Source organism: Solanum verrucosum, unplaced genomic scaffold (assembly GCF_900185275.1).
Source record: "Solanum verrucosum unplaced genomic scaffold, falcon-dt-bn FXZP01000150.1, whole genome shotgun sequence".
Taxonomy (NCBI): domain Eukaryota; kingdom Viridiplantae; phylum Streptophyta; class Magnoliopsida; order Solanales; family Solanaceae; genus Solanum; species Solanum verrucosum.
The window spans coordinates 3292008-3319994 of NW_026020371.1; the positions used below are offsets into that span (position 1 = coordinate 3292008).

A 27987-nucleotide genomic window follows, 5' to 3' on the forward strand; every position below is an offset into this window, starting at 1 on the left:
TATGACTTCCTAATTAAATATGTCAAAAAGTGACTTAATAAACGGTTAGTGATACAGGTCCAAGTACTTGTTACATGGCTTTGACTAAAGCAACAGGTTCTTTGAAATGTAAACCATTTAGGTCAACTAAGCTAATTGAACCAGATATCAATTAAAAGCCAGTCAGCTATGAAGAGGAGCAACTCATTCCTTTTTTTTGAAAAAAACAAAATGGGGGAAAAGTAAAATGTTAAATTCCCTAGACACAAGTGTTCAGAGATGAACTTGCCATTAATCAACAAATACAAGCCAACCAAGCTCCATAATTAAGGCAATTTTCAAGCGAAACTGGGCATGAAATGTTCTTTCCTCTCTGCCTCTACATACTTTGGCTATTTTAGTATACTCACAGAATATACACGTATAGCAAGTCATTTGCTAAGTTAGAACCTTGACACAATGGAAGAGGTGGCACCAACTGATATACAATACCATCTGCATTCATAGATCTCTCCTACGTACTGCGATTTTCAGGACGCAATTTCGGACGTGCTAATGCCAGTCCAAGAGAAACCACCACCCTCAATTGGCATGGAGCCTTTTTTCCATTTCCAAAAACAAATATGTACCAATGTGATAGAGATGCGAAAAAGTCATTGCATGCTGCAACATGAGCTTGAATTCATCTTCTCCTGCCATAATAAAGGCCACCACCTGAATGATGCAGATAGCGATGGCGTGAGCCACTTCCCCTACCAGGTGCATCCCATGTGCTGCCCCTTTGAGAAACCCTACTCCCACTGCTTTGAGTCCAGCTTGGTGGCTGGTTCCCTAACCCATTTAGCTCTTCCTCCTCTCTATCATTGTACTCCAGAACCAGCCTCTTGATGTCTTGCTTTTCTTCAAGTTCAGCTGCTTCTTTCTGTTTTGTGCTCTGAATGAGGGAGCAATCACGAGGAATGAGCATTTTCTTTGTCTGTTGCTTATTACCTCGCTTCACGAGAACCTTCACTGGAACCTCCTTACTTACTCCAGCACCTTCATCCAATGTCTCATCACCACTCTCCCCTTCAACCCCGCGATGGTCCTTGGTTGGGCCCTCAAAGACATTCATTGGTATTGTCATGTTTAGTGTAGGCCTTCCCCGTAATTCCAATTTTCTTGAATCCAAACTTTCCTGCGAACTCATGTAACAATAACCGTCAGTAAAAAGGGGACAACTTTTCATGTGTAAATTATAAAGGGAGTAGCTAATTAGCAATTAAATCTGCAAGCATAATATATCTTCAATTATCATTTAATTCCTTTATATTTTATCAAATTGATTCCCTGACTTCTAATTTCTACAGGGGAGGGGGTGGGGGAGAAGGAAGACAGAGAGAACCATCAGCAGACCAGAGTCCTATACTTGCCTGCATCAGAGCCCGAAGCTCTCTCTCAAATTCTGCTTCCTCCAGAGGATCAACCTCTGCAACCTTTGACCTGACATGTACTTTATCCTCCTCATCAGAACCCGGTCCATTGCCCTCATCAGATTCATCCTCAGTGTCACACCTATCATCCCGATTCCAATCATCTGTCTCTTCATCATCATCATGAGCCACATGCTCAATGGTGCCATTCTCTGAATCACTTTCAGTCTCCACAATCTCTTCATGCAATCCATTCTCCTCAATGCCATTTGAAAGGCTTTGCCCATTTGCAGACATTCCAGAGGTAGTTCTGCTGGGAATTTTCTCGGTCTCAGAGTGCTTCTCATTGTTGGTTTTTTCAGATGTAACTATGCGCTCATGTTCCTCAAGGTCAACTAAAGCAGCATTGACTTCTTCAATTGATGCATATCTCGTCATGTTAGGACGTAATTCAGCAAATAAGTCCTGGGAAAAATATGAGCTCAATTTGAGAAAGATTTCCATGAATGAAGGGTTAATTCTTGTGGAAATTAACCCATAGAATGGCTATCATAATTTAAAGCAAAGAAAACTAACAAAGTCACCCAAAATTTCAAAATTTTGCACTCCAATATTTATAGAAAAATCACATTGATCTCCAGAGAAATTTGTAGGAAGAAACCCTAAACCTTGAACCAACATCTATTTTGACAAAACATTCAAGTTGACTCTTTAGAAAACATAAAACATTAAATATCCTCATTTATTCCACATCGTCCCTATCTTACCTCCACTGTTTGGTCCAGCAAAATTTACTAGTTCAAGGAACTGCATTTCTAGAAAAATAAAGGCCAGATCAAGGGAGTATTTGCTAAAGAGGAATATAAATTTCCATGTTGGTACTTCCACTACAGAGATTTTTGCCCCTGAAGTAGCAAAATACAATTATTTCTCTTTCCATTTTTCCCTTTAGTTGAAATATTTGCATGTTGTAACTTTCAGGTCCTCCTGATTTGTTGGACCAGGTGACTATTGCTTCACTCCACAGTAACCTACATTCATAGTCTGGACTAACCTCACGAGTGTTGAGAAAGCACGGACACTAAAAGAGCACTTTTTTAATGACCAAAAAGTCCGTCTAGAGCCAAGGCCAACTGCAGCCTTCAAAACTCGGGGGTGATGAGCGAGCCCCTCTAACCTCTTCACTCAAATACTGGAATACGTTCGTTTGGTGCATGGCTCAAACTTGTGACCTAAGCACAAGTCCCTCAACCCTCGTCAATTGAGCTAACCCTGGGGGCTTTGAAAGAGCATTACATTGCCACTTACATGTAAAATTGTTTGTGTATTTGATAATACAGGTAACCACTACTTAGCTAAGGCAATATAAACTAATGCTTTCACATTGGACAGTACAGATTAAGAGCCCGTTAGGATTGGCTTTAAAAAAGTAGCTTTTATTTCAAAAAATAAAAAGTCAAACTTAAATGACTTTTAAGTTAAAAATAAAAAGTAGGGAGAGTCCTACTTTTGGTTTTAAACTTTTTTTAAGTCATTTTAAACTTATTTTAAGTTATTTTTAACTTTGTCAAACACTCCCAAAAGCTAAATCCAAACAGGCTCTAAATCCCCTCAACACATATATCCTACCATTGCAAAGAAATATAAAATCACAAAACCAAACAACAAAAGAAACTGACTGAAGCGAAGAGCGTAAATGTGACATCAGACCTTCATGCACACAACAATTTTGTACGCGATATAAGTAGGCAGTTTGCATATTTTCAGCCAGGAATGGATGTATTTGCTTATAGTTCCCAATATTGTGTAAGACTATGTAATTACATTTTTGACTTACAATTGTGGGGAACAGCTTCTAATGTACTTTATGTAATGTTATAGGGCAAAAGTAAGTTACGTTTCTTCATTTCTAGGGATGAGTTTTTGCATAGTACAGGCATGAATAGAGATGGGTAGAGAATCTAAAGGAACCAACCTGTAAGTCAAACTCTATATCCAGGGGGAGTACACCTTTGTTGAGTATGTATCTCTGGAAATGTATTAGGAACCGATCAAGTTTTCGCTTTGATGAACCTCGATCAAAGTAGTGTCCACAGGTTTCAAGTAGCGTAATAACCATCCTGATGCGGAAACAATCCTCGGGAGGATCCAATACATCTTGCTGAGGGGAAAAAGACAGACTTGCATAAGATGGCAGTAAATGGTTCTCTTGGATACGAAATTAAACTAGGAACGAAAGCATTTGAATTTCATCTAGAAATCCCAAATCTATGGCATAACAAAGGCCACCAGAATCTATAAATGACGTTCTTTTCTTTTGATAACCAAGAAATCCCCGAGGCCACCAGTATGCAAGCAATGATAAGATATTGCTAACATAAGTCGAATAAAGTGGCATGAGTGGAAATCCTGAATATTGTAGAAGTTCTATAATAATATTTTAAGAGCATGAAAGCTGGTAGCGCAGGTTGGATCTTTAGCCTAAATTCGTTTGTTCCTGGTTGAATGAAGCCTATTCATTTCATAAATACATATCGATGACTGTGAAATAATAAGATAATTATATGCCATTATTGCCAGATTTCCTTTCACAAGGATAGCCATGGTAACGCCCCGTCAGTGTTGTCAAAGGCTAAAAGCTCAAAATAAGCTCTCCAGGTCTAATGGGCCTTTAAGCTCAATCAAAGTGTGGGTTTTAATTTAAAAAGGCACATGAAGGGAAAAAATATATATGTAATTCCAGAAACAAATTAACAAACTCATTCATAATGTTTTCCTTAACAATTAATCTACTTATTTGCCGATTATATTTGTTTTTTAGTACCACTCTATTTCAAGACAGAACACATGGGCAATGAGGTGCATGCCTTGGTGCCTTGCCTACTCAAAAGCAAGGCTTAAGTGAGGCAAAGCACCCTCCTTGAGCTTCAGGGCTTAAATGCGCCTTAAATGAGTCTTTGACAAAACTGCACCTCTTCAGGAACAAGTTGTCCACCATGAGGTTTGTAAAGCTAATTACAATAACCAATGAAACAAGGTTATGAAAACCACAGTTGGAGAAACTTCATTTTTTGTGTTCAAATTTATTCCATCAGTTTTCCGTGGTTTATAACCAGTTAGTTTTGAGTGTATCTGTCATCTTCAAGTCATGTCATTGTCTCAAGGATTCTTCAGAATGAGAATAAGTTCCAACGCCGGTCTTGCAATTGCAGAGCTTATATGTTCCAACGGGAACAGGCCACGCAATGCCATATCCTAACAGCCAATGCTAGCATAGACTGTTCTCCAAAATAAATAGTACATAATGCGTATGCAACTGAAGATTGGTTAAAAGGGCATCCATACCTCTGACGTTCCATGGCCAAAAACGAGAATCAAATAGAGCGTATCAAATATCACAGAGGAATCAACAAGTTCATAGTTATACAACTCCCCTAGGAAACGCATGTGAGCAATACGTCTTTGCTGCATCCCATAGTCATTCAATTCTAATCCCACCCTGATCTCCTCCAGAACCTGTAGAAATTAGAAGGTCGAAATTTCAATTGCAAAAGCGACATCAAGTGTATGACGCAATTAAATCGTATACATCAGTCGAATAGAGCAGAATGAACATAGAGGAACCATAGAGCAGACCGTAAGCAATTTGGGATTAGGGCTATTTGATTGATCGATTGGTATAGTGGTTAAAGATGCATAAGCCTTTCAGCACTAGTAGAACAACGTCACAAGGTTATTTGTGGTTACTTACAAAGCATGATGAGATTAAAAAAAAATAGAGAGAAAATAAAGAAGGAAAATCATTAAGATCTAAATTTGTATACGCCACATAAATGTGGTTCAAAAATTGAAAAAGACAGTTCAAATTAGGAGGGTTAATGAACACGGTCAAATTAGGATGTTTTAGAGGTGTCAATGAGGATGGCTTTAAAATGGCTGAGTCAATAAAAGAATCTCAAAAGGCAACTAAAAAGGGAAAGGAGGAAACAAAAAATGAAAAATAGAATCAGACTTTTTTTTCTTCTTCTTCTCATCAAAACTACTGTGATAATGAGAAAGAGTAAAGAAAAAACGAAAATAAGGATCGGGGTCTTTCTAATTATTTTTTTTGCAGTTGAAGCTACGGTGGAGGTTTCGGCTTGGCTCCCAAACCCACTATTCGACATATGCCATACCTAGCTTATTAATGCCATAATAGTCTTTCTAGTCTAAGAGCAGCCTGAAATTGGAAGTTCAGACTCAACGTGAAGGAAAGTGCTTCTACTCTCTCTTTTTTTATAAGATGTGCTTCTACTCTCTATGATCCCTCCACATAGTGGTACATCACCAGACTTGCCTTAGCTTTCCTTCTTAGGACCCAACCTGCCCAACTTGACTCAATACAAATTCAAAGCTCTCCCTTTGCTGTTTTAATGCACTGAAAAAATAACAAGAGTTAACAAATCCGATATTTAACGTGATAAGACAGCTTACAATTGCGATGCTATTTCCAGTTCCTATCTTCTAAGCTTGTTATTTGGAAGCTATAATTTTCGCTTAACATAATGATTTTATGCAATGAAAATAAATTTTGGTCAAATAAATTTATCAAATAAATCTAGATAGTTAGATGCGCACATACGAGTACCAAAATATTTTTAAAAAAATAGTTACAACCATAAGGTACCAGTCAGATGTAATTATATTTTCAGAAATTAAATTTCATTGTTAATAGTATATTATAGAATTTATTATGAGTGAAAAATGAGTACACACATCATTGAAGTGTTAAATACTTTGTTTAAGAATTTATTTATCCCTACCCTAACATTTCAGTAGACATACAAAAATTCCAACATATTTTTCTTCAGATTTCATTTTGAACATTGCAAACTTCAATGTTTAAATAGAACTTTTTTTTCTTATACTTCTTTCTTTTTCCTGGTGGTGGTGGTTTTTTCCAAGATGGGCAGAATTCGATCTACAATAATTTAGAAAATACTAAAATGAAGAGATTGACAAGTTATTGTGGACCCATGACCATCACATTTCTCACATTTCCAGAGCAGGTCATGTGGGACATTTGTGGAGCTTCGCCAGAGAAGATGGAGTCGTCGCGGCGGTCTGGTTCGTGGGGTGTCTGGTTCCTGTTGGTTGGTGGAACAGTGAAGAAAGGAAAAATGGGTTTATTTGGGTGTGAGTTTTTGGGGTTATAATTATCCGGGTGGGTTTTTTAATTGTGGGTAAAAATTAAATAAAATTTGGATACACCGTAAAGATCATGACACGTGTGTCAGTTCAAACTTCAAAGGGTATATACAGGTCATCAATGTCCTTAAAGTATAACAAAGGGTATTTAGATACCATTTACGATAGTTCAGGGTTACATTTGTCCTTTTTCCGACCTCTTTTTTATTTCCTCTCTTTGTTCCCTTTGAAGGTTGTCAACATATCCTTAATGTTGAAGAATGCAATCTTTTTTTAGAATTCTTTTAAGACGGCTAAGATGCCCGAGGAATGGAGCTGGAGTACAATGGTTTTGTTGTACAAGAACAAGGGTGATGTACAAAATTGAAACAACTAAAGGGGTATTAAGTTGTTTAGCCACACTATTAAAGTTTGGGAGAGTGGTAGAGATGAGAGTAAGAAGGGGCGTGTCTATTTCTGAGAATCAATTTGAATTCACGTCAAGGTGTTCAACCACAGAAGCCATCCATCTTGTGAGGAGACTGATGGAAAAATATCGAGAAAGGAAGAGGGATGTATAGTGTTCATTGATCTTGAGAAGGCCTACGATAAAGTCCTGAGAGAAGTTTTGTGGCGATGTCCAGAGGCAAGAGGTGTATCGGTGGCCTACGTTAGGGAGATAAAGAACATGTACGAACGAGCTAAAACGCGAGTAAGAACAGTGGGAGGAGACTCAGAGCACTTCCCTATGGACATGGGATTACACCCGGGGTCAACTCTTAGTTTGTTTCTATTTGCCTTGGTGATAGACGTATTGACGCGAGACATTCAAGAAGACGTGTCGTGGTGTATGTTATTTGTGGATGACATAGTATTGATTGATAAGACGCATAGTGGAATTAATGCTAAGTTAGTGGTGATAAACTTTGGAGACTAAAGGGTTCAGGTTGAACTAGACCCCGACAGAATATGTGGACTGCAAATTCAATGATGCCATGCATGAGATAGGCATAGAAGTGAGACTTGACACACAAAATATCCCCAAGAGAGATGATTCAAGTATCTTAGGTTTGTAATCCAAGGGAGTGGGGACATCGGCAATGATATCACACATCGTATTGGTGCGGCATGGATGAAGTGGAGGCTTGCCTCCTAGTCTTGTATGATAAAAAGGTACCGCCGAAACTCAAAGAAAAGTTTTATACAGTGGTGGTTAGACTGACATTGTTGTATAGGACTAAGTGTTGACCTGCACGCCAAATTTCATTTATTTATTCTATTAAGCACTTCTTTCACATCATTATCTTTGAAAAATGCCACCCATGTCAAGAAGATGAGGATGTTGAGGTGGACGTGTGGTCATACTAAGAGCCATAAGATTAAAAATGAGAATATCTGGGATAAGTGGGAGTGGCCTCTGTGGTGGACAAAATAAGGGAAGCGAGACTGAGATGGTTTGGACATGTGAAGAGGAGATGCATAGACACACCAGTGACGAGGCGTGAGAAGTTGGCTATAGAGGGTACGATGAGAGGCAGAGGTAGGCCGAAGAAGTATTGGGGAGAGCTGATAAGACAAAATATGATGCAGTTTCATGTTATCGAGGACATGACCCTAGATAAAAGGGTGTGGAGGACATGTATAAGGGTAGAAGGGTAGTAGATAGTGTAGTGTTGTCTTGCTTATGGTGGTTGGTGTTTGCGATGATACTAGTCATATTATTGTAGTTCTTACTTTTAATTTTTATCATAGTTTATTATTGCTTTTAATAATATGTCATATTACGTTGTTTATTATATTTCAATTATCACATGATTTTATTGTTGTTTTGGCTCCTATTAGGCCGCCGGTTCATTGTTTTCTTGTTATTTGCTATTTTTTTATAACAAGGGAAACTTGCAGCCGCTACCCTTTGGGTGCGCATAGGGTAAAACCCCAACTCCTATGCAATAGCTCGCAAACCACACAGAAGAGGTAACCCACACTAGGCAAGCCCGATGCGACGAGCTCGACCTAGAAGGCAAACCCCTTGCTTTTGTTGGCAGGGGGTTTCGAACTTGAGACCTCAAACATGAAAGTCCCAGGCCCACAAAAACAACTCTACCTCCACGAGGTAGTGATAAGGTCTGCATACATTCTACCCTCCCCAAAGTCCAAACCATGTGGGATTTCAATGGGTATGTTGTTGTTGTTGTTGTTGTAAAGTTGTACTTGTCATCATTAAGGACATGCTAGGCTTCTAGCAACCTCCAAAAGGCTATAAGACCATAATGAACGAAAAGTAGAAAATAACAGTAACTATAGAGATCCTAAAAAGTCTACTAACTATTCAGCTTCTTCTATACCCTCTTCTTTACACCAAAAGTACAAAGTATTGATACAATTCTTTTTTATTTTCTGGATTGAGTTAGAGATATGCTCAAGCATTTGTTGTTTCTGTCTCTATATTGACCACCATATGCATGATGGTACTATATTCCACCATTCTTTCTGGTTCATACTCCCTCCTCTCCTTTATCCGGCAACTGACTAGATCAGCCGTGTGTTCTGGCCTTACCCAATTTTCTTGAGACAAACCTAGAAACATAGACCAAATCTGTGTAGTAATCTTACAATGAAGAAACAGGTTACTATATTTGTTTCCTCATTTCCTTGCAAAAGAAAACATTGGACATAATCTGGAAGTCCCTCCTCAATTTTGCATGAGTGAGACATGCTCTTCTGGTTACCAACCAAGTAAAAATCAGGTATTATACCTCTTGTGTGCAGTTTTCATTCCCTGAAAAATCTGGTATTTTTATCACCTTGTTTCAACCATAGTACTCTAGATTAGAGCTATTCAAATCCGAACTGAAACAAATAACTCAAAAGTCGAACTGAAAAAGAGTTACTGGCTTATTAGTAATAGTTCTTGCTTTAGCAGTTTCAGTAACGATTTTGATCGTTTTATATATTGGTTTATTGGTTCTTAATGGTTTGAGATATTTTCTCAACGGGTTAACCGATTACCCGATAATAAAATTAATAAATTAGATTTATACCATTCAGTATACAAAGTCCTTGAGACTTAGGGTTTAGGTTTATACCTCCATTTCTCAGTCTCAAACTCTTGGTTATTCTACAAGGTGCCAATGTTTGGTTCCGAGCAAGATGCAATCTGTCAACTTATGTGCAAAGGTTCATTTGGTTTGTCACCTTGTTTCTAAGAGATTTTCAATAATTTATTTTTTGTTTGAAATCTAAACGTTAAACGGATATCGATCAATAAACGACAAACCGATATCTTAATGGTTCTATAATGGTTTTAGCATGTCTACAAACCGATAAACTTTAAAACCGAACCAAACTGATCAATATACAGCCCTACTCTAGATTTCTATCTCCATTTTGACTCTTCATTCTTGGCCATTTCCTCTGGTTCTACTACAATTGTTGCTCATACCATCATTTCATCCTCGCCTCTCTACCTCCACGAGCTAGTGGTAAGGTTTGCGTACAATCTACCCTCCCTAGACCCCACCTGGTTTCACTGGGTATGTTGTTGTTGTTACCATCATGTCATCCTCAGACAGGTCTCTGCTTTCCTATATTAGATAATATCAACAAATTCCTCTAGCACACCTTCTTTTTGTGTTGTTGGTCATTTTGGTTCTGCTCCATTCTTTCAGTTTCTGTTTCAGCAGCCTAAGTTTGATGTTGAGTTTGTAGTCTGAAAGGCTACTATATTTAAATTCATACTTCTATTTCAGAAGTTTCTGAAATCTTTGCCAAGTTTTATTTTAGATCATTTTGTTCGTTCCATCTAGGATTTCGCCACTTCTAAAAGCAAATAAAATCAGTGTGGTCGTGTCATCCAAAATTACCCGAACATAAATATCTATAGCAACTAAAATTGCAAAATCCTAGTTAAAACAATAATATTGGATTCCGCTCTAATTATATGGGTGGGGTCAAATCAATACATATGGATCGGTTAATTTAATTCACATTAGATTAACACTTGGACCAATCATACACTGCCACATGACTTTTTTTTTAAAAATAAAGCCCTGTCTAGTCAACATTAGTTTTAGGGGCATTTTTAAGCCAAAAAAGGACATTGAGAGCATCTTTGGTCCAATAGGTGGAAGGAGGATATTCTTTAGCCAAATTCAATAGGTTCGGGGCATTTTTAAGCCAAAATATAACGTTGAGGGTATTTTCGGTCCACTAGGTAGGAGAGTATTTTCGAGCCAAATTCGATACGTTAGGGGCATTTTTGGCCTTCTTCTGAAAAATAAAAAGGCATTGGTTCAACTGTAGGTCAGAATATACTTAAAATGTGATGAACAATTAATATTCATGCAAATTTTGCAGCTGCAGATATATCCCCTTTTTGCCGATTCCATTACATTATACAAAAGAAATGCATAGTTAAGATGAAAATATTCATTACTCTTTTTTTATTGTATATACTCTCAACTCTTTTCTGCAGATAGTAATAAGATATAGCTATTCTCCTCAAGAAGATAGTAGTAAGAGACAGATATTCTCCTACATACAGTTTTCACCTTTTCTCGTCTTCGCCAGGTTGGTTTTATGTTTTTTTTTCTTTTAAATTTCTTTCTTGGGTCGTCCATTGCTGCAGTTAATGCGATGTTAAAGGAGCTGGAAATAAGTTTGAAGATCAAAGGATTGTATATGCTTTAAGTAGTGAAAGTGACAGACATTTGTTCATTGAGAAGGACAAACCTCATCAACAACGGCAACAGAAAAATCATCATGATAGCGGCTTAAACAAGCAGTAAGTGATGCAATCAAATGAATCTGACCATACTTGCCCCTGTGAACTTTCATGAAGCACTTCAAAAGGTATGCCTCACATTCACTCCAAGGAAGCTTACGAAGCTGTCTGAGCACATGCTCTAATGAAGACTTGTCAAGATCCGAAAAGAGCAATTTTCTTATGTACTGCATAATCCACGGCATAAAATTTAAATTCTGTAGTATCCAGTTTATAAACCACAGAAGTCGCAAACTACATGTACCTGATGCAGAGGAGGCCGAATTTTAGACACTCGTGCAGATCTTTCTGGTGGCTTGCATAAGTAATATGCATTCTCCACTAAGGTGATGTGGCGAGGATCCAAATTTTTAACATTCTTCAGACGCATCAATATTTCTAACATGTTTGCCATGCGTATTGTAGTTTCAGGAGATCGGTAGAGAAAACGCCCACATGTCTCGAGAAGATTGCAAGCAACATCAATATTGTGATGACTGAAATCATCTAAACAAGCCTGAGGACAAAGAAAGCAGCAGCATCAACTCAAACATAATTCTTACTTGCCCTAAACAATATAACGTCTAATCTACAAACTTTACAACAACAAAAAGAACTAAACACATTTGAAGCCCTTAGCATGCAGAACTGTTGGTCGTAGTTTGGTTATCTATCTTCAGTAAGGACCTTTAGTCTCTTGACTTGAGTGGGGTTGCTAGAGAGCAGAGCTTACTGATCTGTTATACCATGAGTCTGTTTGTTATCACGACAATTGTCATTGTCGAGGCCAATGCTGCTTTTGCATCTGCATACTTATTTCTTCTCTGGGTAGTGGATATAGACTTATTTTCTTGAATTTATCAATGAGTTTATCAAGATAAGCATTGTATATCAAAAGTATGGTATGGTGGCTATGTGCTACAGGAGAGCGGATCCCAAACTAAGGTTTTTAGAAAAAGGAGGCTAAATCATCCCACCTCAATTTACCACTAGGAATATACTGTAAGCCTACTGTTCATACCTTCAGACAACTGAAAACAAGGCCAGGTGGAGCAATTCGGAATTTGCAGAGCTCTCCAATAAAACGAATATTCCTTATTTTTGTTTCTATATTCATTTGATCCTGCAAAGCAGACATAATTTTTTTTTTAAAATGTTTGCTTCTTATTGATGGTATCCTTTAAGTCAATGGATAAACTGCATATGTAGGCTACACTTACCTTCTTATTTATCAAAAAGTTGAACTCCTCTTCCAACAACTGTAAAAGCATAGAAGAAACATCCTTCATGCAAGTTGACAGAGTGGCAACCATGCGAGAGTAGTATGGCAACAACTCTAGTGATGTCCTGGGAACATTGAACAATGCCCTAACAAGTTTTTTCCTACTGGACTTGGAATTCAGATAGCAAAACTCCACCTGTAAAATAAAAATTAGGCACAGAAGTATAAATTACAAATGAAGCCGCAAATAATTAAATCTTAAACAGGGACCAGGATAGCAAATATTTAAAGCTTTAAGTCAGGGGCATTACTGTCAACTGGTCAATCAAATCACGGCTAACACAACCAGGTAGCCGCTGAAGTAGACTATCCAGATTAGTTCCTTCAACACCTTTTGCTTTCTCCTTATCACCTTCTCCTTTTCTTTCAGCTTCCTTTTCTCTTGCTTTTTCCTTATCAGGCTCTTTATCCTTTTCATCTTTATCCTTTTCTTTTGATTTTTCCTTGGTCTTCTCTTTATCCTTCTCATCTTTATCCTTGCCTTTATCATTTCTGTCCTCCTGTATAGCTCCAGCATCTGCAGTCTCTTGTGCAGCAGTCTGAGTTTCATCTGCATCAGGTGTTGAATCCTTCACCAGGAAGACAAAAAGCATCATGTCAATAATACATGACATCATGTAATTACAAAGCAAAGAACAATCAGAGTGACCCTGCAGCATCAATCATAGCAGGAGCACAAAATAAAGTTGTACTTTGTCCCAAAAACATCCAAAGGCTGTTAACAGGCTCAAAAAGTAGTATTTCATAACAAATATGTTTACGATAAATTAGTGTTTAGTAACATTTATTTGTCTTTTGATAGGTAGTGTTTTATAACATATATGTGACAGGAAAAACCGTAGCATCCAACTTCCCTTCTTGCCAAAACACAACAAACATTGCAAAAGAATCAAACTTTACGAAGTTACAGACTTCCCATCTTCTTAAAACTCCTAATTCTGCAAGCAACATTAAGAAAGCAAACTACCATGTTGTCGCTCAGAACAAAGGACAATTGTATGCCAACCATGACCTCTTGTGGATTGAACATATTCATAAGAACAAACCCTTAAAGACCGGTAATAATGAAAATAAAAAATAAAATAGTGTCTATTCATTGTCGACTTGTCGTACGTAACCCATTCCCCCAATGCTTTCTTTCAGAAAATTTCAACACACTTTCATGAAATGGTACAAGAAAACTCTGGCTATGAGTACAAAGATCACGTAACACTTTGAGTTGGGCTACATAATGCAAGAGCAAGCAGCTAAACAAAGGATACCAGAATAAAATTGATAAATATCTCCCATAAAGTCAACCTGAAAATTCCTTGTGACAATAGTTCCTGTTATAAAATCAGAAGCCAGAGGGGAAGTAAAAGAGATAAGGCACATGATAACACCTAAATTCTTACAATTGAATGCTCTTGCCCTTTCGCTTGTTCACTCAACTTTGGTTCTGCTTCTCCAAGCAATACAGCTGGAACAAATGCTCTGCAAAAGGGAAATTGTTACTTATGATACAAATCTATAACTACACATCCCACTTCAGGAAACAAAAAAAAATAACCCTTCAAAGTATCCTGAAAATAACCTGAGATCTGGTAGACATTCATAGAAAGCCCTTGTATCTTCATCATCCCACAGGGCCTCTAGGACAGAAGAATCTTTACTACCACCAGGGGATGATGCATCTTCGCCCGATGTTACCCTGGTTGTATGGCCATCCTCGGGCATCACCGGAGGTTGCATGTCAAGTGCTTCTGCCAATCTGCAATACGAGAATGCAATAAATTAGTGTCTAAATGTAATTAAGAGGAAACACAAGGATTTTATGCAATTAAAGTAAGGTACAAAACTAACCAAGCGAAGAGGCAGTTAAGAACATAAGAATAAATTTGTAGTCAAAACCCACAAACACCTTCAAGGCATAACAACATACGTAACAAAATGAGTCACGTAGGAAGAAAAGTATGCGGAAATAAATGTAGCATGTACTGAGTAGCATCAAGACCCTAGTGAGAGAAAATTATTTGCCTAGTACCTTAACTTGTCTTAATTTCAGTTTTCACTGATTGCAAGTGCTGGTTGGCAAAAGATGCTACGACATGGGACATATGCCCTCTTATAGCGGGTTAGGAAAGAGGCTTCAGGCTTCAATATCAATTTGGTTGTTGCTGGGCACATTATCATCACTATAGAGAAAACAGTCTTCAGATATACAGCTGATGGATTCATATCACACACATAAGCAGAGTCTCATGTAATCGTTCAAAATATATTCCCCCGTACTAGGGTGAGGGACATGCACAGAGATTTCAGACCAAGGGAAATAGAAATACAGGAAATTCCCAGCTTTAACCTGTTTTGCAACTTATACTAACTGTGAAATTGTCATTCACATTCAAGTAAAGTGCTCTAAATCATTATACACTTTTACGAGGTGTAGAAGTGCAAGTGCTCGTGCTCGTGCTCGTAACCATTATCCCAGACCCGGAAAAAAAAAAGTGGGCAACTTTAGGAGCGTACTCCAGAATATATAGTTGATGACGTTGTCTGCCATCCGTCCTTATTTTCTATTTCATTATCCTGGCCTTCAATTATCTGTCCATGTCATGATCAATATATATCGTGTTTGATCTGTTATGTAATAAAATCCTTCAAAGTAGTGTCTAGAGAGAGGGGCTCCTACTTCTCTCTAGAAGCTAGAAAACTTAAAGATCTGCATTACAAGGAGGCATTGTCAACTGCCCTTACACTGGATGGAGGGTGCAGAAAATTGCACAGGTGAGTATGAGCCGATGTTCAGATTGTCGGCAGGTCATATTGTGGAAAGGAAATCTTTCTTTGCGATGTGCTTGGTGGGAAGGTTTGAGAAGAGAGTGACTTCACCAGCTGGTTTCCATGTGAGTAGCAAAGACATGGGCAGTGGAACCATAGATTTAAGTATCTGTCTTCCATGGGAGACTCTACTTTTCTCTTCAAATTCTCTAGCGAGGCAAAGACGGTCCGGGTCCTTGGAAGGGTGACGGAAAACAATTTCCTTAGTCTTCATAAATGGTCTGAGGATACAGTTCTTCTGAATGTACAAAGGCGGAGAGGAGTTGGGGTGGTGAATGTGCTAGATTTGCGATTGCATCTCTGGAGCAATTATTTTTTCAGATATATTGGGGATAAGAGTGGAGGTTTCTTGGGGATGGATTGCAGCCTCACTGATGTGTTGTGGGTCAGGGTTTTGGTGAGGAAAGGGCGAAGTATGCAGGTGTCTATGATGGTACAAGGGGGAGACGAGAACTTCAGGGTCTGGTTAACACCAGATTTCAGCCCTGAAATTCTCAAAGAGAGACGAGATAGGGAGGATAGAATGGGAGGAGGAGATAGGGAGAAAGTGGAGAGAAAAAATCAATTTCCTGAGGAATAGAGGTCTCATTCACCAGCTTCCATGGCTGGAAAGTTTTTTACGGCTAAGGGAAAGGAGAAGATTGACGACAGGTTTGAAGTTGAGAGGGAAGATCGAGTATACCCCTGAATTAGTGAGAACCTGTTTGGAGGTAGAAACTTAACCGGTTCACTAACAAAAATGAACTGGCTTAGCTCTCCAAAAAAAGACCAGACCTGTCGTTTTGTCAACGGTAAAGGGTAAAACAGAGCTGGAGGGTTCCAACAAGGTCCTCAGCCTCTAGGGGTATCGGAACACGTGGCTGATTTTCTGTGAAGGGGGACGAAGTGCAGGAAGTGGCGAGTGGATGCCGTCATGCCCAATGAACAGGTACGCCGGAATCCCGACGCTGACAGGGCTATTACTGACGAAAATTTCACTGGTGGTGATCAGAATCACTGCAAAGTGAAAAAAGACTTTGGGGCGGAGGGGAGGGGGGGTTGTTTCTACCAAGGGTGCTGCAACGATGGGGTCGACAGGAGGGTCCTGTTTTGACGTCGGAAGGGTCAGAACACCCTTGTCCAGTTGATTTTGTCGCGGAATCTTCCAATGTTTGGACTCAGAGAAGGCTATTCCTGTTTCTCACTGGCTGGATAGGGGTGAAATGGGAGCGGTAAAGCAGTCTTCTCTAGAAAAAAGGTCCCCCATAGCATATTGTTGTGCAGGGAGGAGTCTCTGGGGAATTTTGCAATTTTTCTTTCAATTCAGATGAGGGTGTTACTACATCATTGGGGTAGCTGAAAAAGGTGTGGGGAGAGGAAAATTTCCAAATGGGCAGAAAAGAAGTATATTAATTTCTGGAAGTTCTTAGGGGTTTCTTTTGAAGGTATGGGGGGGGCGGGGTCATTGATCTTTTTACTTTTATTTGAATAATAAAGAGGCTAGAGGTCTAGAGTGATGAGGTGAAGGGAACAGAATTAACAGAGTTAAACCATCCTAGCTTGGGTGGAGCTCAGAGGAGGGGGTAAGCTTTTGGTGTATGGTAGGAGAAATAGAGATGCGAACAAATGGAAGGAGGGGGGTGAAGGGTGCAAAGGGGGTGTTGAAAATAGTTTCGTTGATGAACTGCAAAATCATTAGTTGGAATGTGAGGAGGTTGAACAGCCCCAACAAAAGGGCTATTTTAAAAACAGGCTTTAGAGAATGGGGGTAGACTTGATTTGTAGTCAAGAGACAAAAATGGAGTCTTTGACAGATGGGTTAGAGACAAGTGTGTGGGGAGGAAGATGGGTGAAGTACGATTGCACTCCAGCCCGTGGCAATGCGAGTGGTATTCTAGTTCTTTGGGATGACAGGAATATAGAGTGCTTGGAGGTTAAAAAGGGGGAGTTTATGATTGGTGTGAAGTTTAAGATATTGGGGATGGGGTAGGATAAGGTTTGGGAGGAGTCTATGGAACTATGGGATAGGGTTCAAAGGAGAGGTTTGGGGTGGGGAGTGAGGAGATGGGACATTCCTTGGGTAATAGGGGAATTTTAATCTTATAAGATTCCCGGAGAACAGGGTGGGGTGTCGGGTGATATCTAGGGCCATGGAAGAGTTCTAGGAGTTAATTGATAACCATTATCTTATTGATTTACCTTTGACCGGAGCAAACTTCACCTGGTCCAAATGGGAGGACTCATCTTTCAGATCTAGATTAGAATAAATTCTTAGCGCCTACTTTTTGGGAGGAGTTGGCACCCGGAGTGTTATAACTTATAAGTCCCTTTATCAAGGTTGACCTCAACACAGAGGTGGATCTAGGCTTTGGAGGTCCTGGGTGCCACATTGTTTTTTTTTTTTTTGAGAATTGGTAAACATTGTATTCTTCAGCATTAAGGATATGCATTAAGGATATGCTGGGGACCTTTAAAAAATTCAGAAAAGAACAAAAAGCATAATACTTACAAGGATCCTAAGAGTTCTAAAAGTTGATCTGAATCCTCTAATCCTATCTCTTTACACCAAAAATATAGAGATACAATGCAATTCCATTTAACCTTGTGAATGGAATTGGATATATCTTCAAAATTCCTACTATTCCTCTTCTTCCACACTGTCCACCAAATGCAATGTGGAATCAAATTCCACCAGGTCTTCTGTCTCTTGCTACCTCCTCTCCTGATCCAACAACTAAGTAAATCAGTTGTATGTTCGGGCATAGTCCATTTCACTTCTAAATAGTTGAGAAACATGGACCATATTTCTGCTGTGAAAGTACAATGTAAGAATAGGTGACTGTTAGTTTCCCTCGTCTTTCCACATAAAGAGCACCACGGAAGTATGATCTTTCTTTTCTTCCTCAAGACTTCATGTGTCAAGCATGCCTTTCTAATGACCAGCCAAGTACAGCATATAACTTTTGTTGGTGCTGCAGTCCTCCAGATATTTTTCCATGAACTCTGGTATCTGCTACTTTGCGAGTTGCACTCCTTTTTATATGCCCTGCCAACTGTGAAGATCCCATTCTTACTGTGTGACCATCTAACAACATCATTGTCAGTATTGGTGCCTGCAAAATCCCCCACTTCCTCCAACAATTTGGCAACTCTCTCTATTTCCCAATCATTTAGAAGTCTTCTGAAATAGAGATTCCAGCCTTGTACTGTCCAGCAATCACTGATCATTGCCTCAGAATTGGTGCCACATTGTTCAAGCAAGATAAGCGAGTCGGTTGTTTTAATTTTGGATTATAATTCAAGTTATTTATCTTTTTTTATTTTTATAAATAAATCGATGAAACATGCATGTTAGTAATATTTTCTTTTAGATATTCTGAGATTAAAGATAACTAAACAATTTGATTTTTTTTTTCTTTTTAGGAATTAGTGGCCTTATTCGCTGAAACTTTGAGGAAAAAAAGATTTTTCACACTAAAATTTGAGCTTGTATAAACCATCTAATAGTGTTAACTTAATATATTCATATTTCATTGACTTTATGTGTTGTTGCAAATATATAACAGAGAGAATAAAAATTTTAGTTTCAACCTAGTCATCTTACTTAGCAAGAACGTCGGTAAAGATCAAAAGAACCTTTAAATTAAAAGAACTTGGATAATAATATTCATCATTTTTAACACGTATATTTTTTTAAACTACTATTAAAATATATTCTTAATATAATAATATTTATGTGACGTTCACAATTCAGTACTCATTAATAGATAAAGAATAAACACGCAATACTCATATCAAGTGATTAATAATTAGTGAAAGAGAAAGTAAAAATATTTATATGAGCAACGAATATCAGGGAGTATAGACCTATTAGACTGGTGGGAAGCATCTATAAGATCTTTTTTTTAAAATAAGATCTTATCTAAGGTACTATCTAATAGACTTGAGAAGGTTCTGAATGAGACGGTCACATCTTCACAAAATGCTTTTGTGGAAGGTAGACAAATCTTGGATGTAGATTTGGTGGCAAACGAAGTGGTAGATTTGAGAAAGAAGCAAGGTATACCAAAAGTGTTGCGTAAGCTAGATCTTGAAAAGGCTTATGACCATGTAAACTTGAAGTTCCTAGAGTTCATTATGTTAAAGATGGGTTTTGGAGAGAAATGGAGAAAGTAGGTCAAGCTTTTGTATTTCTTACGTGCGCTACCCAATGTTGGTGAACGGCAACCCGTGTGGATTTTTGGCAGTTCGAGAGGGTGGAGGCAAGGGGATCTTTTATCACACATGCTCTTCATTTCAGTGATGGAAGCTTTGAGCATGATGATGGATAGAGTTGTTGCTGGGGGGACATAAAATATTTCAAAGTTGCAGTTGGAGGTGTTGGGTCCGTATTGGTTTCTCATCTTTTGTTTGCAGATAATACCCTGGTTGTTTTTTTATGTAGATGGGGTCAACTAGATATTCTAGGCTAAGAATAAACTTGGTCTCAGGTGGTGTGATGTCAGGCCTCAAAATTAATCTTAGAAAATATGAGATCATTCTCATTGGTGAGGTGAACAATATTGACTTGACCACTCAGGTTTTGCATTGCCGAGTAGGGGCTTTTCCTATTACTTATTTGGATCTTCCGTTAGGGTCTTCCAATAAAGACATTAAATCTGACACTTTAGAGAGTCAAGAAGAGGCTTGCAGGTTGGCAGAAGAAATATTTGTCCAAAGGAGGGAATAAAGTGTTTATTAAGAGCACATTATCAAGCATCCCCACTAACTTTGTCTCTTTTTCATACCCCTCCTAGTGTTATTGGGAAATTGGAAAGGCTCCGCATGAACTTTTTTTGACATTAGACGGGTCAAGAAATTTTCATTTGATCTAATGGGAGACTGTGACAACTCCTAAAAGTTGGGGAGGATTGGGAGTTAAAGACTTATGAGTCTTTAACTAAGCTTTGTTAGGCAAATGGTTGTGGAGATTCCGAGTGGAGGTCCAATCCTTATGGAGAGAGGTGATAGTAGATAAATATGGACTGGTGATGAGGGGTTGGAGAACTAATGATATCACTTTGGCTTTAGGTTGTGGAGTGTAGACGAATATCACGAAGGAATGGGCGGAGTTTTATGAAAACATCTCTTTCAAGGTAGGGGATGGGAGAAAAGTTAATTTTTGGGGATACAATAATGTGGAGACTTGTGCCTAAAAGATGAGTTTTCGAGCATTTACGGGTTTCTTGTCAAAGGGAGGCGTTAGTCCAACATATAAGGGGGTCATGAGCAGGGACGTCTTAACCCCTAGGCCACTAAAGTCATCGCTTGGGGTCCCATATTTTTTGGGGTCCCATTTTTAAAAAACAATTACTTATATATGTTGTTTTTAAAAAAAAAAATTATATGTACTATGAGCGCTATGATTTCTACTAATGAAATTGCATATGACATGAATATAAATATGATTTCATAAGAAACAATTTGATGAAAATATGGATAATGAAATCACTAAGTCCCATGAAGAATCTTTAGAGTTGATTACGTTATATATGTAGAGTAGATCAAACTATATTTTCACTTCAAAATAGATTTGAACCAATTGAAGCATATAAAAATATTTTTGATTTCTTATTTAGTGGTAAAATATTGAGATTACTAGATGATGAATTTTTTTTTAAAATATTGTCTTAACCTTGAACTTTCTTTAACACATACTAGTGATTCTGAATTGATGGTATAGATTTATTTTTTGAATTAAAAGTGTTAAAGATAAATAATACAAGTAGAAGATAACAATGTAATGAGAATACTCAATCAAATAAAAAGACTTGATTCTTTTCCAAATACACATATTGCTTATAAGATAATGTTAACAGTTCCTGTAACCGTTGCCTCAACCGAATTTTTCTTTGTTCGAAATTAAAATTGATTAAATCTTCTTTAAGATCAACAATGTCTCAAGATAGATTGAATGAATTAGCTATATTATCATTTGAAAAGGAATTATTAAAACAAATTGATTATAAAACAGTACTTAATGATTTTGCATCTGAAATAGCTAGAAAAGTATATTTTAAATAAAAGTACATATGATGAAAAAAAAAATTAGGGCCCCTCTCTTAAGTTTCGCTTTAGGCCCCCAATGTTGTTGAGTCGGCCCTGGTCACGAGGAGAAGAAACGTTTAGGGATTTTAGGTTTATGAGGAATTTTTGGGATTGGGAAGCAGATAAGTTTCAAAGGTTGCAAGCTCGTCTCCATCAACATTGTGAGCCAAGTGACAGACCCGATACTTGGTGATGATAGTTGGGAACAATTGTGATTTCACTATCAAGTTCTTTTATGAGAAGCTTTTGCTCAGGAAGAGGAGGCTTTTCGTATAAAGTCGATTTGGATCTCTAAGGTGCTGAGGAAGGTGTGCGTTTTTACATGGTTAGATACTTGGAGATGATAGTTGGGGAACAATTGTTATTTCTCTGTCAAGTCATTTTTATGAAAAGCTTTTGTTGAGGGCATCGGAGGCTTTTCCTGAAAAGTTGATTTGGATTTCTAAGGTGCTGAGGAAGGTTTGTTTTCTTCACATGGTTAGCTGCTAGAGGGGGTGATCTTAACGGCCGAAAAGCTTAGGAAAAGAAAGGTCGCATGCATCAGTTGGTGTTACTTATGCAAGGTGGCCGGTGAGGATGTAGATCATATTTTTCAACATTGCAGCTTGGTCACGAGACTGGTGAGATATGTTTAGCTGGTTTGGTATTTTGTGGGTGATGCCTAGATCTGTGAAGGACCTGTTGTTCTGTTGGAAAGTGGAAGAAGGAAGAGCAGGGCATAGAATGTTGTTCCTTTGGCATTGATGTGGATCATCGGGAGAGAGAGAAATAGGAGGGCTTTCGAAGGAGTAGAAATGAGCTTTGGGCAGTTAGAGGAGTAGCCTCCCATCCCTCATTTATTTTTGGTGTGCCCATGTAGTTCGAGGATGTATAGAGAAATGGGTGTCTTTTGTAGAGAACCATATCATTTTGTAGGTTCTTCACCGTTTGCTATACTTCTTGTATGCAGCCTCCTTTGGCCTTCCATTAAATATAATTGTTTACGTCATCAAAAAAAAAAATTAATATTTTTTAAAAAAACTAGGAATTTAGTTACTCCTAAATCTTTCAGCCAATCTGTCAAAAAAGGATCAGTATTATAAAACTAGGATTTTAGTTACTCCTATATCTTTCAGCCAATCTATCATTCTGGTCTAAGTAGTCAAAAACTAGCCCTCCAAACCTAGGCCCCTTAATTTTGTCTCATGTCTCCCACAAGAATTTCACAACCCACCTTCATCAAAATCATATGCTAATTCTAGTCAGTAAGCTGTTTGAGGGAGATAACTAGGATAACAAAACTCATGCAAGCATTCATGACCATCATCATTGGGTGTTACCAAAAGTCAGCATGCAGTGAAGCTTTCTCTAGTCTGCAGGAACATGGAAGATCGTTTCTGTAATTTGCTGAATGATAAGGGGTTCAAAAGCGCTTACAGTCTGTTGTACACAGCTAACATGCAAACTTGCATGAGAGAAGAGTTTTATTAGCCTATTATCTCTAGCAACTAATGTGAAACACCATTTAGGAGTGGTTAATACCCATGACTAAGAGATTGGCTTAGAGTCAGGGGATCTGTAAATCACAGTGCTCGACTGAACAAGTAAGGATACAACTATTTCTTGCAAGCATGGAGCTGAGAATCTGAACACTCATGAAAGTCAATACTCTCCTCACCTGCCTTTTAGGGTACAAAAGGAGTAAGCACTTGAATTTCATCTCCCATGACAGCACACAGTACATCAATAAATATATAGACACTTACCCTGAGATGCCACGATACAGCTGGTCATAAGCTTTCCGCAGTTTTTCATATGCAGAAGCATTCTCCTCATTCAGTTCACCTTTGGCAGATAAAATCTTTTCATTTTCATGCTCCATTTGCCGAAGTGACTTCAATTTGGTGTCAAGAAGAAAAGTATCATCAGTCATCACAATTATCAAAGGGACAATTGTGTGAATTTCTTAGAAGCTTTCAGGAAAGCAGCATAGACGAAGAAGATTCCACATACGTTTACTTTTAAAGATGGCTCAAGCATGGTATAATTATTAAAGGCACCAAAAACTGAGGAAGAGAAGACTATCACACTACTAATCTAGCACCTTCCTTTCCAGATTCAAAGTCTTCCAATTTAAGAGAGGAAAAAGCCTTACAGCATGCTCAGACTGAAGAAGTTCTACAGACGCATCATAATATGTTTGGAACGCCTTCCTAAAGAACCTTTTCTGATCAGTAGTCACATTAAGGGCCTTGAAAAGCTGCAGCAGAGGGCAACGTTATAAGGAATTCTGAACGTGGAGAACGTTAGCAGACTGTAATGAAGCATTAAACAAAGAAACACGTTAACAGCATCAAGTCCTAGCAAGTTAAAACTCATCACAAACTTCTATTCTGAAGTCAAAACTGTAATTCCAAAACAAATTGGTTTAGAAGAGATGAGTCAGCACTCCAATCAAGACCCATGTCAAGTCATTGACTGACAATCCATCTAGTTCAACAACCTTTAACACCTTCCAAAGACAACAATCAAGCCATGCTAAAAAGGGTCTCTGCACTACGAAATGACATATATCCAAGGGAATCTATTCAGCTACAAGAACTTTTGATAAAAACTCCATAAGGGCAAAATGGTAAGATCAACCAATCTATGGAAGAGCAGAACTAACAGAAGATAAGAGTTTGACCGTATATTCAGTAATAGACTACAAGATATTCTGAAGTATATTCCTTTCCCTGAGTTAAATAACATAGAGAAAAAATAGTGATGTGTCATAAGTAGCAGAGAGCAAGCTATTTCCAATGCTAACTTTTTGACATTACATATTTTGCTTGGGAAAGGAAGAAGAAAGGAAAGGGAAGTGGTGTACCTCCTCAAGAATATCTTGGCCAGCCAATGGAAGCCCAAGAAGGTATCTTCCTTGTCGAGCAAAGCTAGCAAGAAGTGACAAATTAGTCTGAGTTGCATCACGGTCCTTCAAATGCTCAACACTCGTGAGGTCCTTAACAATGTTCACAAAGATGCCAGTATCGTCAACAACTCCAACAAAGTAAAGTTCCAAAAGAAGTTTTAAAGTGCTACGCTTTTTCATAGCCCTTGCATTTCTGTCCACGTCTACATCCTCTGCAGCTTTTCCAGGAAAGAAGATTTTCACAAGGCCTTGAACTAGACTTGGTGAAAAGTCCTTGTACCGCTGATGAAGCAAAGAACAGATCTGGGATAGGAAGAAGATGCATCAACAGAAATAGAAAACAATGTATGTTCAAAAGAGAAACACAAAACTTAGATACATCAACAGAAATAGAAAACAATGTATGTCCAAAAGATAAACAGAAAGCTTAAACTTCACCGTTTTTTATTTATATTAGAAGCTTGTCTTGGGCAAGAACGTAAGAAGTCCTTTTTTACGAGACTCTAAAGAGAGAATATGTGCTAATTAAGAACCATGCAACCAAAAATACATGTCCTCTAAAGCATATATCATTTCTAAGTTGACTGCCCATGTGGGATACAATTTGAGTAAGTCAGCTAAGAAGCTTACTCTAATATGACTTTCTAGTTTCTACTGCCACACACGTGATGGGATATGGTGTGTGTATTCTTATTCGCTCTTAGTACATTTTATTTTAAACTGATATTTGCTCTTAGTACATAGGTAAGCTAAAGATTCCTTCCGGCTCTTCCCATAAGGATTCTCTACTGTTGGTCCCCATGGTTCATATCCATGCCAAAGTGAGTTTGCACAAGAACGTTAGGTGTGTCTACTATATGATACTTAGCAAAGGCTAGCCTCCATGGTTGTACGGCCTATGTACCGGTAAAAGTAGTTGGTACAATATAGTATTGATACCAGCAAATACTGAGTAATATTTCAGATTTTTACCACAAAAAGTATTCAGGCAATGGTAATTAAAGGGAATCTAGAGTAGGGTAGATTGTCATGAACCGAATGACAAAACAGAACTGGACTCCCAAGAATGAAGAGGCCAAGCAAAAAAGAAAAGATGATCTGAAGTCTGGATAGACAAACTTAGTTCATCGTCAGCTACAGGGAGCATGTCACAACAGAGAAAAATATGAGTCTCACCAAAGAGAAATTGCAGAAGTTAGACAATTCCTGGTCTCACTTCTGACAGCAATTAACAACAGAAAACAAAGGTGAAGTCTGAGGGTCCAATAATCTCAGTGTTCTGAGTAATTCTCGTTAAATCACAATTCTAAGGAGATTTAATAAACCCTAATCTTCGATATGACAAAGTTCTCCTTCAATTCTTGTCAAACGTTGGACAAATTTGACCACCTTTTGGCCAAGAAGTCCATTCTCAGCAAATATCATCAGCAGCAGGGAACAACAAGATTTTGGAACACAGTATTCATCCCTAAAGCTATTATAGTTTGTTTTGACCACACTTCCCGCATTTTACAGGCCCAGTATAGTATGAAGACTTATACTATATTTATTGTAGGCATAATCTAATAATTCCAGCAAGAGCAAGGCAGAGCAAACTTGCTAGAAAAAGTAAACGGTTGACAAATTAAACTAAATCAGAGATCAATCAAGTAGGTACCAGCACTGCGGCTTGTATGTCTGCAGCCCGAAGCTTTGCATCACAAATAGCAGTCACTGCTTCACTTACAAACTTGCTTAAGTTGACACTGCGCAACTCTTCCATCAAACCTTCTCGCTGCTCTTCATTAATCTGTTTTAGTTTTTTAATAACTGCAGTATTGCGCTTAATACTAGAATCCAATGTCCTTAGAAAACCAGTGTCTGAAAATTAAAAAAAAATCAGCAGGTCAGCCTCAACAAAATGCGCAATATGTTCAACGGGGAATATAAATATTCCATATCAAGCCAAATTCCCAACTTCTGAGTAGCTACATATGTGTTAGCAAGTGCTAATATAGGAGTAGAAAAATATAGTCATTGACCTTGATAAAGAATTGCCTCATAGAAAGCCAAGTAGGGGGGGAAATATTGAATCAACAACAACCTAAGTTACTAAAACCACTTTTATTCTTGTCACCCCTTATGACCATGAAAGAAAAACAAATAGATTATGTATGAAATGAAGTGTAATTTAAAATTGTTTTAGTCTATAAACTACTTCATCCTGGGGCCAAACTTCCGAGGCCAATATAGCAAATCAAATAGTAACTTTTATCAGGTTATTCCTACATGACATGTAACTTTCCAATAAGGATTAAAAGATAGTATCAGAGTTACCTAATTGTTACATGTCAATTCTCATGTTTATCACTTACAAGTTCATGAAAACTAAAATGAAGGAAAAGGGAATGGAGGAATGGAACGAAAAAGAACTGGAGTGAGGAAAATAATGGAAGAAATGATTTCACAAATAAATATAACACTCAGAGCAACCTGGTCGTTCTGGATTCAGATTATTCTTCCTAAGAGCTATCTTTGCCTCAACAGATTTTTTGAATTCCTCATGACGAGCCACAGCTTCCTGTATGAAGATACCAGCATAAATAATTGGAAGAACAACTTAATTTCAGTAAGAAAAGGAAGGAAACACTAGAAATGTTATTGGAACTTCATCAAAGCTGTTGATTAACTATTTTACCAAAGAAAACTAAGAAATCGTCTCTTGAAAATATTGGCATTACCTCATCTTCATGTTTCTCTGGGTGTTCCACTCCAACACGACATTCATCCTCAGGATGTTCCATCTTTGTCTATATGACTGTCTGCAGTCTTAAGCTATTCAAGAAATAATTTATTAGCAGGAATTTTGACGATCATATTCTCTTTAATTATAACAATCATGGTAAACTCAGAAAAGTACTATTACAGATATTGAACATCTTCTGCATTTGTCATTACCTGAAGAGCCCTACATAACAGACTTTCACCATAAAAGAACTTATTTTTATCCTTATCAAAAGAAACCTTTTTGTATAAAAGAACTTCCAAGTCAATCAAATGTCGAAACCTAAGATAGTTAGAACTTAGTGCCCATTTTCAGGTTAATTGAAAAGAATTTACAAATTACTTCGAATTGTGACTGAGAATTCATAATACAAGTAACTATTTCTCTTTGTTCTTTCTTAAATTTTTTCCTCCTACTGAGAAATTTAGAAACAAGGGAGGGCTCAACCCTAAAAAATAAGGGCCTCAAAAACCCCTAAGAACCGAAAAGCCCCAAATTCAGTTCAAACACACACCGATACATCATGCATGAGAAAAAGGAAGTTGAAATACGTACGCATATACATCCGAAGACACCAAATCGCAGAGAAAAGAAATAAATTCGACCAAAACGCAAGATTAATTAAACGAAGAAACAGAAGTCGAGATCAAACCATCAGACCCAATAGCAGAGCAAGCAGTGAGTAGAACACAGAGACAATAAATCAAGAAGATGAAGGAGATACATACATGGGAAGAGACAATCAGAGCTGAACAAATCTTAGATGAAAATTGTGTAAAATGTTAATGGCGTTCCTAGGTGATAAGCACCGTACTAAGCAATAGCAGAAGGAACGATAAAGTGAAT

At 37.9% G+C, this 27987-nt stretch overlaps 2 protein-coding genes across 6 annotated transcripts in view; one reads left to right on the forward strand and one right to left on the reverse strand.

Moving 5' to 3' along the window:
- Positions 1–27987, forward strand: part of LOC125838361 (protein TONNEAU 1a-like) — a 1213107-nt gene that overhangs the window by 1079883 nt on the left and 105237 nt on the right. The window lies entirely within an intron of this gene.
- Positions 168–27975, reverse strand: LOC125838349 (regulator of nonsense transcripts UPF2). 2 transcript variants are annotated; one of them, XM_049517411.1, is made up of 18 exons: positions 27870–27975; positions 27098–27191; positions 26850–26937; positions 26035–26237; positions 24336–24680; positions 23622–23726; positions 23233–23360; positions 14175–14351; positions 13996–14074; positions 12853–13170; positions 12540–12737; positions 12341–12442; positions 11585–11836; positions 11289–11507; positions 4737–4907; positions 3367–3552; positions 1392–1856; positions 168–1156 (listed from the first exon to the last, which is right to left on the reverse strand). In XM_049517411.1, the coding sequence occupies exons 2-18, from the start codon at positions 27158–27160 to the stop codon at positions 662–664; spliced, it is 3594 nt and encodes a 1197-aa protein (XP_049373368.1). In that variant the 5' UTR covers positions 27161–27191; positions 27870–27975; the 3' UTR covers positions 168–661. The 2 variants fall into 2 exon arrangements, with proteins under 2 accessions (XP_049373368.1, XP_049373369.1); XM_049517412.1 differs by lacking the exon at positions 27870–27975 and adding an exon at positions 27794–27817.

Excerpts from the sequence above, each read along its gene's own strand:
- LOC125838349 (XM_049517411.1), bottom strand. The coding sequence starts at position 27,160 with ATGGAACATCCTGAGGATGAATGTCGTGTTGGAGTGGAACACCCAGAG. Across the intron at positions 12,443-12,539 it reads ACTTTTTGATAAATAAGAAG|GATCAAATGAATATAGAAAC; the intron begins GTAAGTGTAGCC and ends TCTGCTTTGCAG. Across the intron at positions 11,508-11,584 it reads TTCGGCCTCCTCTGCATCAG|TACATAAGAAAATTGCTCTT; the intron begins GTACATGTAGTT and ends TGGATTATGCAG.